The 15,065-nt window shown below is 37.0% G+C and overlaps 3 protein-coding genes across 9 annotated transcripts; 2 read left to right on the top strand and 1 right to left on the bottom strand.

The window, feature by feature from the left end:
• The first annotated feature begins 1,218 nt into the window (after window positions 1–1,218).
• LOC133728721 (ALA-interacting subunit 3-like) lies at window positions 1,219–5,693 on the top strand. The gene is made up of 8 exons (XM_062156151.1): window positions 1,219–1,718; window positions 2,484–2,542; window positions 2,633–2,707; window positions 2,796–2,909; window positions 3,041–3,111; window positions 3,929–4,232; window positions 4,489–4,778; window positions 5,406–5,693. Exons 1-8 carry the CDS (start codon window positions 1,634–1,636, stop codon window positions 5,458–5,460), a joined length of 1,053 nt encoding a protein of 350 aa, XP_062012135.1. The 5' UTR covers window positions 1,219–1,633; the 3' UTR covers window positions 5,461–5,693.
• On the bottom strand, window positions 5,605–10,245 carry LOC133728720 (uncharacterized). Of its 2 annotated transcripts, none has more exons than XM_062156149.1 (8): window positions 10,027–10,244; window positions 8,559–8,784; window positions 8,362–8,496; window positions 7,860–8,082; window positions 7,511–7,697; window positions 6,888–7,072; window positions 6,478–6,615; window positions 5,605–5,899 (listed from the first exon to the last, which is right to left on the bottom strand). In XM_062156149.1, the coding sequence occupies exons 1-8, from the start codon at window positions 10,127–10,129 to the stop codon at window positions 5,771–5,773; spliced, it is 1,326 nt and encodes a 441-aa protein (XP_062012133.1). In that variant the 5' UTR covers window positions 10,130–10,244; the 3' UTR covers window positions 5,605–5,770. The 2 variants fall into 2 exon arrangements, with proteins under 2 accessions (XP_062012133.1, XP_062012134.1); XM_062156150.1 differs by having other exon boundaries at window positions 5,804–5,899; window positions 6,478–6,518; window positions 10,027–10,245.
• A 1,830-nt stretch (window positions 10,246–12,075) lies between these two features.
• LOC133732444 (uncharacterized) lies at window positions 12,076–14,219 on the top strand. 6 transcript variants are annotated; one of them, XM_062159991.1, is made up of 4 exons: window positions 12,076–12,186; window positions 12,314–12,342; window positions 12,640–12,849; window positions 13,924–14,219. In XM_062159991.1, the coding sequence occupies exons 3-4, from the start codon at window positions 12,664–12,666 to the stop codon at window positions 14,110–14,112; spliced, it is 375 nt and encodes a 124-aa protein (XP_062015975.1). In that variant the 5' UTR covers window positions 12,076–12,186; window positions 12,314–12,342; window positions 12,640–12,663; the 3' UTR covers window positions 14,113–14,219. The 6 variants fall into 6 exon arrangements, with proteins under 6 accessions (XP_062015975.1, XP_062015978.1, XP_062015976.1 ...); XM_062159994.1 differs by having other exon boundaries at window positions 12,097–12,188; window positions 12,298–12,342; XM_062159992.1 differs by having other exon boundaries at window positions 12,101–12,185; window positions 12,296–12,342.
• The last annotated feature ends 846 nt before the right edge of the window (window positions 14,220–15,065 follow it).

Genomic DNA, 15,065 nt, shown 5'->3' with positions numbered 1-15,065 from the left:
CGTCTTTTTTTAGCGTTAACATGATCGCAGAGTATAAGTGCATATCGCTTAGTAGTTACTTTCAATTCTTTGTTGTTACTCGTTCTCCTACTATTCTTTTACAAAATATCAAAACCACCTCATCTCCTGGAACATAAGCAGAAATTCAGAATTACTCGTTGATCTATTTAACTCTTCTTCAAGTACAGGTAGTGTCTTTTTTTTTTTGACAATGCAAGTAGTGTCTTTTTGACAAACCAGCAGATCGAAACCACAACATCATAAACTTTATTAGAATTTGATTTCAAGAGAATGATCGGTAAGTTACCAACTATCATAATGTTAAATTATTCTCCAACAAAAAAAAAAAGTGTTCAATTATTCTCACTTGCAGAACAAAAGAGTATTGCTTGAGTATAAGAACCAAGAATGACAAATTAGTACATCTAAACTAAATTGTAATTCATAAATAAAATCACTACAACTTTTAAGGTGCGTTTGGATGAGAAAATTATGAAATCCATAGAAATTTATAAATGATGGAATCTTTAACTCCATCAATCTAAAATTCCATTAATTACAATTTCTGTTGTTTGGTTGTATCTATTTAAGATTTGAAATGTGTAATAAATTAAGAAAGTTTAAAACAAATAAAAAAATAAAATAGAAAAAAGCCTTGTTTTGGAAATGAAAATTGAATACTGCAAAGGAATTCATAAATGACACCTATTTTGGTGGAAATTGAAGTCGGGAATTTAAATAATGAATTCCTTCGTTTTTTTCCACAGAGAAATTTAAAATTTCCAATCTGATAATGCCAAACGAGGGAATTAGCTTGTATGAATTATGAAATCCTCACTTTCAATTAAATTCCATCATTTTTTCCCTCATCCAAACACACTCTTGATGGTCGAGAAATGAATGAAGATGAGGTCTTTATCCCTAAAGCCGTATCCTATAATAACGATATTGCCATTTATGTTGTCTTCATAATGATTTTGAATCATTATTTCCACTTTACTCCAGTTTAGGCAAGTGTATCTGTGTATGTCCATATTTTGGCAAGTAAAACCCCTAATTACTCAATACAAACCCGAATTATATAATTTAATTAACAAAGAAAAGAAAAAAGAAAAAAAATACAGTAGGGAAATTGATTGGAAACCCACATGATAAACCGTGTTGTTGCATTGTATTAGTTTTGACATTTCCAACCACGATGATCTTTCCCATTCTCTCTCTCTGATAATATTCTCCCTATTCAAGTCTTCCTTCTTCTAGAAAAAAAAAAAACAAAAAAACCCGAACAAAGAGAGAGAGAAGAGGCTCGGTCTCGCCGGCCACCTTGTAGAGAGGGAAAGAAAGAAAAGAAAGAAAGAAAATTTGCTTTCTTTTTCCCAATCCCTCTCTCTCTCTAGAAAAGTCAATTCAATCCCACCCCCTTCCCGTTCTTCCCTAAAACCCATTTTTTTATTTCGAATACAAAAACACAGGTACTGCAAACCAATCCCATAACCCACTTCTCTCTACCTCTCCGTCTCCCTCGATCACATTCGCCAAAACCCATCAATTTGATCTTCTGGGTTTGTTTAATTATCGGAAAAAGGTTGAGTCTTTGCTGCGGAAAAAAAAAAAAAGCTAGGGTTTGTATCTGATGAGTTCCAATACGGCGCCGTCCAGCTCAGCGGGCGCTGGATCTGCCGATTCAGCAGCTACCAGGAGGTCCAAGCGGCCCAAATGTAAATTTTTCTTCCCAAAGATTTTAGATTTCTGCTTCTTTTGGGGTTTTGAGTTCATATTGGAAATACCCGGATGGAGATTTTGTGTGTTTCTGGCTTTGTGTTTCGGTTTTTTGATTAGCTAGATGTTCATATTTGTTAGGTTTAGGAGTTTTCTTGAAGTGAGTTTTCGAGATGGTTTCGTGTTCATTATACTGAATTAAGAAGACTCAACTTGTAAAAGATTCAAGAAACAAGCTCTGGTGGTTTTAGAATGCTAAACATTAAGTTTGAGGAATATAACATCTGGCAGCCTAACATAGATAATGCACTATTGCTGTAATTGATTCATGGAAGATGTGGTAACTCCTTTAGGAAATCTTTATGTGATTCTAGTTGACCTATGCGAAAGACTAGTTGATGTGACATAATTACCGATTGCAAAGAGCCCCAGTTTTTAGTGCCTTGCCCCGGTAGCTAATGTAGAGTTGGGGACCTATTTTGCTTGGAATCAGAGTACACGTAAGACAACACTGAGAATTGAGGATTATTGTGAACTAATATAGATGGATATGCCATGTGCATAGAGTTTTCGGCCAATGTATGGAATCTGACTACAAGCTAGCATGCTGATATTCATAGGATATTTTACCATTGTGTTCTTGTTCTTCACTTGATCAGCATGCAAAAGCCAAATTCATGTCTTCATACTGCTTCTATTAGGTTTCTTAGTAGCCTTATTATTAATCATAAACTGAGAGGTATCTTGAAATTTAATCCTTTCAGATTCAAGATTTACTCAGCAGGAACTTCCAGCATGCAAGCCAATTCTCACGCCAAAATGGGTAGGTTTTTAGCAATAAATTAGATGTCTGCTTAGTATCTGTATACCTGTTAAAATTCCAACTTAGCTCTTTTTACACTTGTGCTTGTAGGTCATCTCAGCATTCATGCTCGTTGCAATCGTCTTCATTCCCATCGGAGTTGCTACCCTATTTGCTTCCCGAGATGTATGTTCAAGTGAAACCCAATTTGATGCATAACTGTCTATTCTATTCTAGTTCTACATGTATTTGATCAGGAACATCTTTTTATCAGGTTGTTGAAATCGTTGATCGATATGAAACTGAGTGCATACCAGCGTCCTCTAGAAGTGATAAGGTCAAATACATCCAAACCCCAGGAAATAAACCATGCAACAGAACTCTGACGGTAGGACCTTTGATTAACATCAAAGGACTGTAATTTTTCCCATATGTGATTCATATTAGTGCAGTAATGTGTGTAACTGTATCTGAAATTTAATTCCTGTGTCACTGATTGATCTCCTGTTGTTTTTGAAGGTAAAAAAACACATGAAGCATCCTATATATGTGTACTACCAACTTGATAATTTCTATCAGAATCACCGCAGGTATGTGTACTGTCGTATCCACATTCTCCAAATAGTGTTTAGTTCATATGATTACTGCAATACAGTTTTCTTTTGGAAAGTCAACAGAAGGTGTTGTTCAATGTAATGTAGTGCATCATAAAGTTTTGGGACTTGATATTTGTGGTGCATATATGTCAATAGGTAGAATGGTGTCCAAAGAAGTATACAAACGATGTGTGGTCCAAGGACTTTGGTGCCATGTTTATTTCATTAAATGTAGTAGGAAAAACAATATTGGAGTAACCTTTCTTTTAGTAGATGATAAGTGTTGTATGTCATGCATCACTTTTCTATAGTAGATGATAAGTGTTGTACCTCATGCATCACTTTTCTATAGTAGTATCTAATTATCTAATTGTATCAGTGCAGACATGCATTCATGGGGCTGTTTGTACTGCATTATTGAACTTCACTGTTGTGGCAATAATAGCTTCATGCCACAGATAGTTTGCATTCTTTTGTTCTTTCTAAGTATATTGCTTGCAGAAGTCTAGTGTGTATAATTTAGGAAATATATGCAAATGAATCTCTGATGGTTGCAACATGAATGTGTTAGATATGATAGTTGCAACATCAAGCTGTAGCTGATGGTATCCAGTTGCAATTTTTTTATTTGTATTTTTTTTTTCCGGAATCCTAGAAATGTGATAATAATTTGGGTTTTAGATACCTAGGATTGTACGGTCTCTCTCTCTCTTTCGTTCTCTTTCATGATTGTTGTTCATGTGCCCTATTTTTCCTGCTACTGCAGCATAGCATATTCAAACTAGTTTGATTGTGGCATTCTATATTTCAGGTATGTTAAGAGCCGAAGCGATAAACAGTTGAAAGATCCAAACTCTGCAAGTACAGTGACTGATTGTAAGCCTGAAGACAAGACAGCAAATGGTGCGCCTATTGTACCATGTGGGCTCATAGCTTGGAGTTTGTTCAATGACACTTATAGTTTTTCCCGCAACCAAAGCGAGCCGTTGCCAGTGAACAAGAAGGGTATTTCATGGAAGAGTGACAGGGAGCACAAATTTGGCAAAAAGGTCTTTCCTACGAACTTTCAGAATTCAGCTCTTAGAGGTGGTGCGTCTCTCAATGAATCCATTCCAGTAAGTTATTTGGCACTTCTCTTCTTTACTGTTGACTTTGGATTTCCACTATTTCTCTTCTGCATCGTTGAAAACTCTGAAACTCCAGTCAAGTGTTTTTTTGTACGCTTCAAAATAAGGAAAAGACTGGTGGTATCAAATGGAAGGACAATCAACACACACACACACACACACACATTCTTTTAATAGTTGATCAAGCAAACTGCTTTTACAAGAAGGCAAGTGCTTAACCAGTTGGATATGTTTTGTTTAACAGTTGAGTGAGCAGGAGGACCTTATTGTTTGGATGAGAACTGCTGCATTGCCAACATTCAGAAAATTATATGGGAAGATAGAGGTGGATCTTCAGCAAAATGATGTCATACATGTGACATTGGAGAACAATTACAACACCTACAGTTTTAGTGGAAAAAAGAAGCTCGTACTTTCTACCACTAGTTGGCTTGGTGGCAGGAATGACTTCCTTGGCATTGCCTATCTCACTGTTGGCGGGTTGTGCTTCTTTCTGGCCATGGCTTTCACAATTGTATATCTTGTTAAACCAAGGTAAATCCTAAACCAAATATGCTCTGCCTACTTTTATTATTTAGGGATATTAAAGGTTGTCAACAGATTGCGTTGCATGAACTTGTCAGTTTGTGCCATAATATCTTGTATGCTTGTCTGACCTGTCTTTATGGGATAAGCCTTAATAGAAGTGTTTAGATGACTTCATGGCCAACTGGTTGAACAGCTCGAAATTGGGGTTGATAGGACTAGTCAAATTAGAAAGCTGTGGCTTTCCAAGTTCCAAGTCTTGCTGTTTCTTTTTGATAATCTCTAATTTTGGGGAATGGGGGAGTCAACTGGGAATATTGAGTATAGGGTAATTGCTTATGACAACAAGCGCAACCCTACTGTTGACAGTGAACTTGTAGACATTTTCTCTGCGGGTTATGGGCTGTGGGTTACTTTTTGATCTCAAATTATATTCTCTTTCACTTTATTGCTAGTGCACCCTTCCTAGGGCTTGCCTTTTCTGTCCAAATCTCGGAATTATGTGTTTATCCACATTTCAATTCATAATCACATAATGACACTTAATCAGCAAGGGTCCTAGATAATTTGAGTAAGGGTTGGTTCTGGTTGTGATATATGGACCCTTAAAACAATGACTGATCCTCTTATTTTCAGGCAACTTGGAGATCCTTCCTATTTGTCATGGAACAGAAATCCAGGAGGGCACTAAGCGTGTTTAACTGCTCATATCAATGGCTTGCCTTGAGCATTTCCTGATGGCCTACTTAATTATGTGTATATTAATGTTATCATCAATATGGGCAGTACATATGATTTCTAAAAGCATTTTGGTCATTTGGAGTTTTCTTTATTCCCCCCCAGATTGTTGAGAGGACAACATTATGAACTTTCCTGTATAATTTCAGAAATAGTGTTGATTACATCTAAAGTTTGATCTGCGAATTGATTACTTTGTTTAAAGCTCTGTTGAAAATTGACTGGCATTTGATCTTCTTCTGCCCGTGTAAAGATCGTGATTTTCAAAGCACCCTCAGGAGAATGTTGGAAAGGTATTTGCCTTCTGGGTAGGATGGGTCAATGGTATGGTCACATGCTGCTCCAGCATCCCTGAGAACGGTTATTTTTCTACCTGCTGCTGATGCTGCACTCTGATAAAAAAAAAAAAAAATTATTATTATTATGTTGGTGAGGGATGCTTGGCAGTACCGGTAGCTCATTTTCCAAAGCTTAACTAACAATTTGATTGAATAGCAGATTAGCAGCAGAGATCATCTATACTATTAAGAGAAGAGAGTTTGCTCTCCATAACTGATTTTTTTTTACCAATTTACTCGTATTAAAATACTTTGAATCAGAAATAATCATCTAGGAATAAAAAAGTCAATTAACACAAAAAAAAAAAAACAAAAAAAATAAATGTAGAGGAACTGTGGAGGGTGGAAACTCCCACTATTTTTTAATACCTCCCCACACACTCGTAGGGAAAAAAAAAAAAAAAAACCAACCACCTTCCTGCACACTAGTTTTGCCTAAAGTAACCAAATTTCATTGTGGACAAAGCACAAAATTGATTCACATTCTGTTATAACAAAATCCAGAATCTTATAACAACTCGAAATTTAGTAGTCTTAACTTAACAGGAGATTCTCAAGTTATAACACAATCTAAGAAGAAGATGAAAGTGAAGGCATGATGATGGTGCTAGCTGCAGAAAAATAAAACTTGCCTGAAGAATGCGCAAGAACGTCCCACTTTGGGTCATCGCTCCTGAACACGAACAAGTCATGAGAAGGCCACCTCTCCTTGTCAATTGCATTGCTAATGAATTTAAATTTCTATACATGCCTGATGCATTTTGTAAAACCTGGATTTGATAATGACCAATAAGTGGGCATTAAAGCACAAAAATAACACAAATAAACATGCAGAGGAAGCTAGCAATAAATTGAGTGAAATTATTGGTGTACTCAGACACCAAACATGGTACAGTGTGTGCAATATATCATTTTTGAAAGAAAAAGTGCAAGATCCACATGCACAAACAAATTTGAAGTCTGCCTGTATGAATGAATGCAACTTGAATACATGCTATGATGGAAAAAAGTTTTGATTAGAGAAGGAACAAAAGATTGGTACCTTCTTTCGTGGTGCTAGTTTAGGAGGATCTAAGATGACAATATCAAATGATTCATTCCTAGAAAGAGCACCCTTCATAAACTCACTTGCATCTTCTTTCACAAATGATATTATTCCTGGATCCATGTTGTTAAGAGCAATATTTTCTTTAGCTAGTTCGATAGCACCCAAGGATGAGTCAACACCTGATGAAAAACATTACAATAAAAAAAAGAAACCTAAATTAGCATTGAAGATGATATCTTAAGATGTCTTGTTCCGATGAATTTATTGAGTTCTAGATCTCTTTTGGGACCAAAGAACCAAACAGTTTCATTTAATCTTCTTAAAAGAACAAAAGTTTACTTGTGTCTTAGGCCAACCATTCTCTTCAAGAGAGAGGAGGCTTTTACCTCACAATATGACTATGTCACTGCTATAAAGTTATGACTCCATGAAGTCATAATGACAATTCTTTATCCCCGAGCATGGAATTGTTAAATGAAATTGCACAGTTAGGCTTCTAAGCCTTAATAGTCATTACCAAGCAAAGGAGGACCAAACAACTAAATTGGGACAGAAGTCAATAACCAATGCCAATACAGTAAGGATTGAAACCAAAAACTTTCAACAAAATTTTATACCTGTGACATTCACAGCACCACCTCGTGCAGCATTTAGCGCAAAACCACCACTATAGCAGCAGATATCAAGAACTTTCTGATTGTCTGAAATTGTTGATATGAATTTGCGGTTTTCACGCTGATCAGCATAGAACCCTGTCTTCTGCCCTTCAAGTGAAATGGCATAAAAAATCCCGTTTTCCATAACCTAAATAATGCAAGATCAGAATACTCACACGCAACAGATCCCATAAAGCACCAAAGCAAAAGTATAAAGGAATTTCAAAATCCTATACCAGTTTCTGGTTGTTTGCGGTGTGCGGGGGGTTTGGTCAAACCACTTTTTGATTAGAATATGGAGATATCCTACCTTTGTTCTCTGAGGGCAAATAGATGGATCCATTTCCTTCAAATTTGACACATCCAATCCTTCTTCTTTTAAAATTTCCACAGACGGTCTCCAGTTGATGTGATTAATTTCATTGATTCTACCAACACAAGCCTCTATTTCTGCTTTGTACTTCTCAACCCAAGCGGCAGATGATGCTATTACTGCTACATCTCCAAATATGTCAATTATTAGGCCTGATAATCTGTGGCAAAAGAATTGATAACAATTGACAGTTAGTGAACTAGTATCTCCATAACAAGTCTGTATATATATATATATATATATATATATATATATTAAAAAGATAAGAAAATCAAGAATGTTGAAAATAGATATGCACATGGATTTTCTAACAAAAGACAAGAGAATGGTCATCTCACACTGAACTTAAATAGCAATTGATTTTACAGATACAAGAGATGCTATGCGAAGTAAAGAGAACACTAATCGAATTCTGAGTAGATATCTCAAAGTTGAATACCTGTCTCCTTCACTATTGACAAGACGAAATGCATTTGTACTAGCTGATGGAAGCCCCAAACTCTTACGTAGCTCTATAGCTTCATTAATTCTTGTCTCAAGCAGTTTCTCCATATTCAATGCACATGAACAATCCCTGTTTCAGAAAGATTAGCAACTGCAAATGTGATAATTTCAAACTGCATATATAAATATTACCTTATTGCTTCCTCATCCAGCTGCATAAGCCGGACACAGAACATGGAGACTGAATTATACATGCCCCACCCTATTGGCTTTTCTGCTCCATCAGCTACTAGCACAACATCTCCAGTTCTTGGTGGCGGTCTCCCAATTATTCTATCAACTGCTCCACTATAAACCATTGGACTTCCATCCTTGAATAGTTGTGTCTTCCCCTTCTTGAGTACAACCCTCGCAACACCTGCCAAGCCGGATCATCGCAATGAAGTTCAACAAATTTTGAATAAAAAGGAAAAAGAAAAAAAGGCATTTCAAGCATCAAAGTAAAGCTCAAGAGAACAATAAGTAGATCTCTTCCTCTTGCAGATGGAATTGATTACTCTAAGTAAACATGGAAACTTTGAAATTTAGTTATTTCTTGCTGATGCAGCAAGTAGGAGGATGGATATCAAATTTAAAACGAGAAAAAGAAAAGTTAGGAAGAACAACACTAACGAAATCATCCACAAACATGAAACAAGTTTCTCAACAAAGAAAACAGAAATATGTACCCAAAAAAAAAAACTCTGGGTGACTTATATTGTTAAAGCCATTAGAAAATCCTATGTCAACTTCTTATTGAGTTACATGAAAAGACTGTCTCTAGATTAGAATAAGCAAAATATATTGTTCCCAAAATAACATAGATCACATATTTTCAAAATAAACCTGGGCCTAGTTATCAGCCTCCACACTTATTAAAGTATCATCATCCATCATCATCTATAGGAGGTACGTGGTAGAACTGTCATCTTTCAACTTATCGTCATTTTTGCGCTGTTCATTATCTTTTGCCGAATATTCTCTGTAGCTAGTCTGAACTTGTAAAGGAAAATAATAAAAGATATGAAACTAATCCAACCATCCACATTTTATGAGATGTCCCAGCATTTTCCCACATCCACCAAAAAGAAGAAAAAAGTAAACCTTGCACAATCATCCAATAAAAATGATATTGAATACCATTTCTTGTATTCAACCAGTCACCGAAACCACCTGCAATTGATCACAGGAATACCTTCTAGCTGCAAAAGATATCCAAATTTCCTTATCAAGCAACCTATGTAAGAAACAAATTTCACCTTATTTGAACAATTGGGTCTGGAGTCTGGCTCGAAATAAATTCAAAAGCCAAGCACTTTGACACATTGCCAAATTGAATTGGTACAGAAACCACATTATCAAAACCACAGAAACAGCACAGGCATACAGTGTTGGGTTTCATAAAAGCAACAAAAAAACAGAAACTTTTTTCTTCCGTACTTATTCCTCATTGCCCATGACCCTGTTCTAAATTGCAGTTCTGTTCTAGTAAGAAAGCAATCTGACACAGACCCAATAAGCAAAAAGGTTCAAACTTTCAGTGATTCACATCAAAGTAAAACTACCCTTCTGGAAAGAAGCTTAACAGAAATAGAGAAAGACACATGATATATATATATACCTTTGGGGTGAGCAGAAGCAAGTTCTTGAAGGGTAGTGGTGGTGCATGGTAAGGAAGTAGAAGTAGACAGAGACTTTATCAGGCGGGCTGGAAAATGCTGCATCACTTTTTTGAGCTCGGAGATGAGTATTAATGGATTTTTTGGTAACCGTCTTCTAAGGTTGCTACCGGGTATGGGGCAAACCCGGTTTTCCCAAATAGTAATTGGTCGGATTCATAAACCCTAAACCTGTCCGGCTGTCCCTTTATAAAAAAAAAAAAATCCTAAACCTGTTAATTAATTAATTAATATTATTATTTAGAATAAAATGAATCTCATGTTGTTGTTGAGTTGTGACTTGTTTGTTATTCACTGTGTAGGTCACAAACTCAAATCTCACCGACATCATGTGAGAAATGGATTTTTTCATGTTTCTGCCACAAAAATTTTCATGCTTTTCTTGTTAGTACTTGCTTATATCTCTATAGGAATGGTTTCCCTATGCAATTCTATCTTGCGTCTTTTGGCATTATGAACTCATTGTTACTTTTTTTTGCGGGTAAAAGTCATCCATTATGCAGCTCAGCAAGCAGTACAAAAACGATCCCCCTCTATGGGGGCGACAGAAAGAACCGTTTCGTAGAAATTACTACAAAGTCACCCCTAAACAGAGTAAACTACACTAGTAATCTCCTAGCACACCCACCTTCTAGGATTAAGCCCAAACAAAGAAAAGTAGAAGCCCGAGGAATAAAAAATAACGCCTCCAATATAGGGGCTCAACGGGTATCTCTTTTCTTTGTGATCTTTCCCACTCAAAGCAAGAAACAAAAAGACCCATTATCTTTTAGAACAAAAAGATAAAGGATCAAAATTAAAATAACAAATAAAACTAGGGTAACTACCAGGGCCCAAATTGGCACCCTAACAGTCACATTCCAGGCCCAACCCAACCACCTAGGACAAACCCTAAGTGAGCAAGCAGCCCTGCCGCCGCCACCAAACACCCGCCGGAGGACACCGACTGCGCAACCACCGCTTTGGAAAACCTTCACCACTGTTCTCCAGATTCCGTCACCTGAGATGAGGACATCCCAATACCAGTCCCTGGCAACCCACCTAGGACAAACACCAAGTGAGAAGACAACCCTGCCACCGCCACCATGCACCACTCGCCAGAGACCCACGCCCGTGCATCCACCACCACTGGTAGCTCGCGGACCCGATTCTTGGCGAAACATCTCCGACGACGAGCAGATCCCCATAAGTCCGAGATCACCCCAATTCTGCCAACGTTCTTCGCCGCAATCTGAGCATACACCAATGCCAGACCTTGCCTCCAGCATCCCCAGAGCACTCTGATCTGGATCTGTCATCCAAGCAGCAACCCAATCACTAGCGGTGACCTTTGCAAAAACCATCCATTGAGACCCATCAGGATGACCCCAGATCACCTCCTTATCAGCCACACCACCATTGCCGCGAAAGCAAACCACGAACGCAGCAAAGAAAATAAGGCCGAAGCCTACAGAATACAGGCATCGTCGAGCACGCCCGCCGTTACCAAGGAACAACCGAGAGGGAGGTGAAGAGACTCCCTTCTTGGGTGAGAGTACAGAGCCGTCACCAGGAAAACCTAGCCGCCGCCAAGCTACCTCTCTTGCGAGAGTTAGAGAGAGAATCATAAGTTTTGAAAATTCATTGTTACTTAATTACACTTGAGTTGCGAGTTTTAATTCAATAAGTATAATGATAATTTAGAAAAAACTACAACTTTAAGGAGCATAAATATGTCAAATGTCGGACTAATAAGTGAAATAATATTAGAATTCCAAGCAAAACAATAAATAAGGGATTTGTGCCCTTGAGGCCCTAAAGTTTTAATTTATAAGCAAAAAATTTATTGACTAAAAAAACTTTTCATTAGCTCGCTCACATTTAGTATAATAATAGCCGTCAAAAAAGACATTTCCCTCCACCAAAATATTTCGTAATTTGATTTTGTATGTGTTCTTTGATTAAAAAATAAAAAATGAAAATAAAAAAGTGGGTAAATTTTCCGGGTCGGGCTTTTCTTCCAGCGTGTGAGACAGAAGTTAGCCCACAAATATTGTTTCTCATTCGCCTCCAGACCACTTTGCCTTGTTCCTTCACTCTCACCATTTTCGCACCAACACAAAGTGAGTCTCCATCATCTTCTTCGTTTCCTTCTTTCTCTTTTTTATTTTTCGCTATTATCGATTACTCTGGAAAGTAAAGTTGTTTTCTTTTTGATTGATTTCATAACGGGTTTGCGCAACTCAATAGCTGCTCATACATAAAGGAACTGGGTTCAGGTGAATTCAAAAATCCTATCTTTATCGATTTCGTAAGTTGCTTTATGAATTCCAATCTCCTTTTGAACTCTTTACATTCCCAGAATACAAGACTTGAATTATTTATGAGAATTTTTGTTGTTCCAAGTACTTTGCTTTTGGCAATAGAATTTGCATGTGGATTGAACTGGGATCCTTTTCTGTGCTTTGGAATTTTGGGTTATGAATACAAACCTGTTTGGCGTAGTTTTGCAATGGGTTTCTGAATTTATTGAAGGTTTTGTGGTTGGGTGTGTCTGAGTGTTGTGTAATGTGTAGGGAGAATTGAGGTAGAGTCATACGATGCATAAGGATAAGATTTTCAAGCTGGCCAAGGGCTTCAGGGGAAGGGCCAAGAACTGCATAAGGATAGCCAGAGAGAGGGTGGAGAAGGCCTTGCAGTATTCCTACAGAGATCGCCGCACCAAGAAGAGGGACATGCGTGCGCTGTGGATCCAACGTATCAATGCTGGCACCCGCATTCATGGTGTATGTTTCGAATTACAACTACTATCTTATATATGATGAGCATGGTATAGTTTGGTTTCAGAGAATTGTAATATCCCTGTTAGGACTTTCTTCTGTAACTGCTTTGTTGCATGTCATATGGTGGTCCTTATCCAATTGAGTTATTTACTGAATTTATTGGGTCATTGCCTGCAAATTTGATGAAAAAGAGAGAGAGAGAGAAGAATACATGTGAAGATAAGTGATCGGTGAATATTCTTTTGGTCAAACCTTGAGCATTGAGTCACGAATCTCATTATTATGTTGATATAACAACGAGTCAGTGACTGCTGTTTTCATTGTTCTTACATGTTTCCCAACATGTTACCGACCATGAGGAGGGATGTGGGGTGTTTAATAATAACAAAAGAACTATTTCAGGCCGTTTTGATGGCTGTGTGATTTCAAGTGGCCTTTGTTCCAGCTTTCCCATTCTCACTTTTTCGTTCTTTATTTTTGTCCTCTGTAAGATTGGGGTTTGGAGTCGTCTAATTATGCAATCCTCATTTGTCGAAAATTGAGCACTTGTGAGCTATTTATGCTGCAGAACAATGGATATGTTTGTTTGTTTGTTTTTTTTTTTTTTCAAAATTACTTATTTTAGTAGATTACTTGAAACTTGTGACTTATTGTTTTCGAACTTGGTTAACAAGAAGTAGCTTCAAAAAGTTAGCAAGTGAAAAATCTAAGATAGTTTGTACTCAAATGCAAGTATGATTTGTTTGTATGTAAATCCTGGCTGCAGTTTACAGAGCTTTGTTTATTTTTTTGAAATTTGCTTCTGGTTTTAGCTTTGTCTTAGTTTTCATCTTTATTGAAGTATATTTGAATCAGAGTTGTATGGTTGGTCTGGGCAAAAATTGAAGTTGGTAAAGCCTACAGCTTCTTAGGTGTGTGGAATGAAATGTGTCTTTTTGAATCTTTTGGCCGGAAGGTGCAGTTGAGCTATTTGATTGGTCTGAAACAGATTGCTAAGTCAAGTTACTTGAGTGATTTCCTCTGCAGTATATGTTTTCTAGTGAATGCTGAACTGGTTTTCTGTTCAATTTTCATCAGGTTAATTATGGGAATTTCATGCATGGACTGATGAAGGAGAACATTCAGCTAAACAGGAAAGTTTTATCAGAGCTTTCTATGCACGAACCATACACTTTCAAGGCCCTCGTAGATGTCTCTCACAGCGCATTCCCAGGGAACAAGGCCGTACTTCCTCCCAAAAAGGAAGGCCTCCAAATTCTTGTGTAATTGGCCATTTAGATGGATCATCTTTGCTTGATCCCTTAGAACTTGTATGAAACAAAACATTTTTGTATTTTTTCGTTGCCCTTTAGATTATGATTCTTACTCGTTAATGCAGTTTTAAAGAACCTGCAATCATCTTTATTTTCTGTTGATATAATAAACAGTATAAACTTGATGTGGCAAACAAATATTACATGGAAGAAGGAAAAGGGTTGGAGCTAGAAAAGTTATCATCATCAATGTATACACCAACAATTAAGATCATTTGGATGATTGCTCGGATAACTAGGCAATTTTCAATTTGATTAATTTTTTCTTCGCAATGATGATCGGATCATTGTCTCGAAGAACTACGAACTGTCCTATAGGCTAGATAAGCAGAAATGTAAAAATACCTCCACAAAGAACCGTGAACAGTTTTCTAGTCTCAATAAAGTGCGAAACTACACAGACGGCATCTTCCTTTAGTGTCCCTTCAGTTGTATCTCTTGCCACTCCAATTTAAAGTTTTAAACGACTCTCTCTCTCTCTCTCTCTCAAGTCTCAGCCATGTCCTTCTCCCTCCTCAACTCTTTCCTGATCAGGTTTTTTAATCTCTGGTTTTATTTTAGTTTTATTATTTATGTATTTGTATTGTTCTTTTCTTTTCGGATTATACATGATTTTCTTGAATTGGATTATTTTTATGCTGATTAGTCTTTGTTTTCTGACTTCGTTGATGAGCTTTGTCATTGCTGTAATCAAGGCCTCAATTTTTAGATATTCCTGTGAGTGAGTTCTAAAGTTATATTTTGAGCAATTGGGGTGGGGGTTGACTTGGAAGTTATGAAAAATATTGACCGGAAGATCCAAAAGCTAGTTCTTAGATCAGTAAGTAAATAATGTACCACTTTCACTTTCACTGACCTCATTTTTTAGAACTATTCAAGTTCTTAGACATACCAGGAAGAAATTTT

Source organism: Rosa rugosa, chromosome 2, assembly GCF_958449725.1.
Source record: "Rosa rugosa chromosome 2, drRosRugo1.1, whole genome shotgun sequence".
NCBI classification, from domain to species: domain Eukaryota; kingdom Viridiplantae; phylum Streptophyta; class Magnoliopsida; order Rosales; family Rosaceae; genus Rosa; species Rosa rugosa.
Note: the sequence above shows the minus strand (reverse complement) of the source record. Positions and strands in the feature narration are given on the sequence as shown.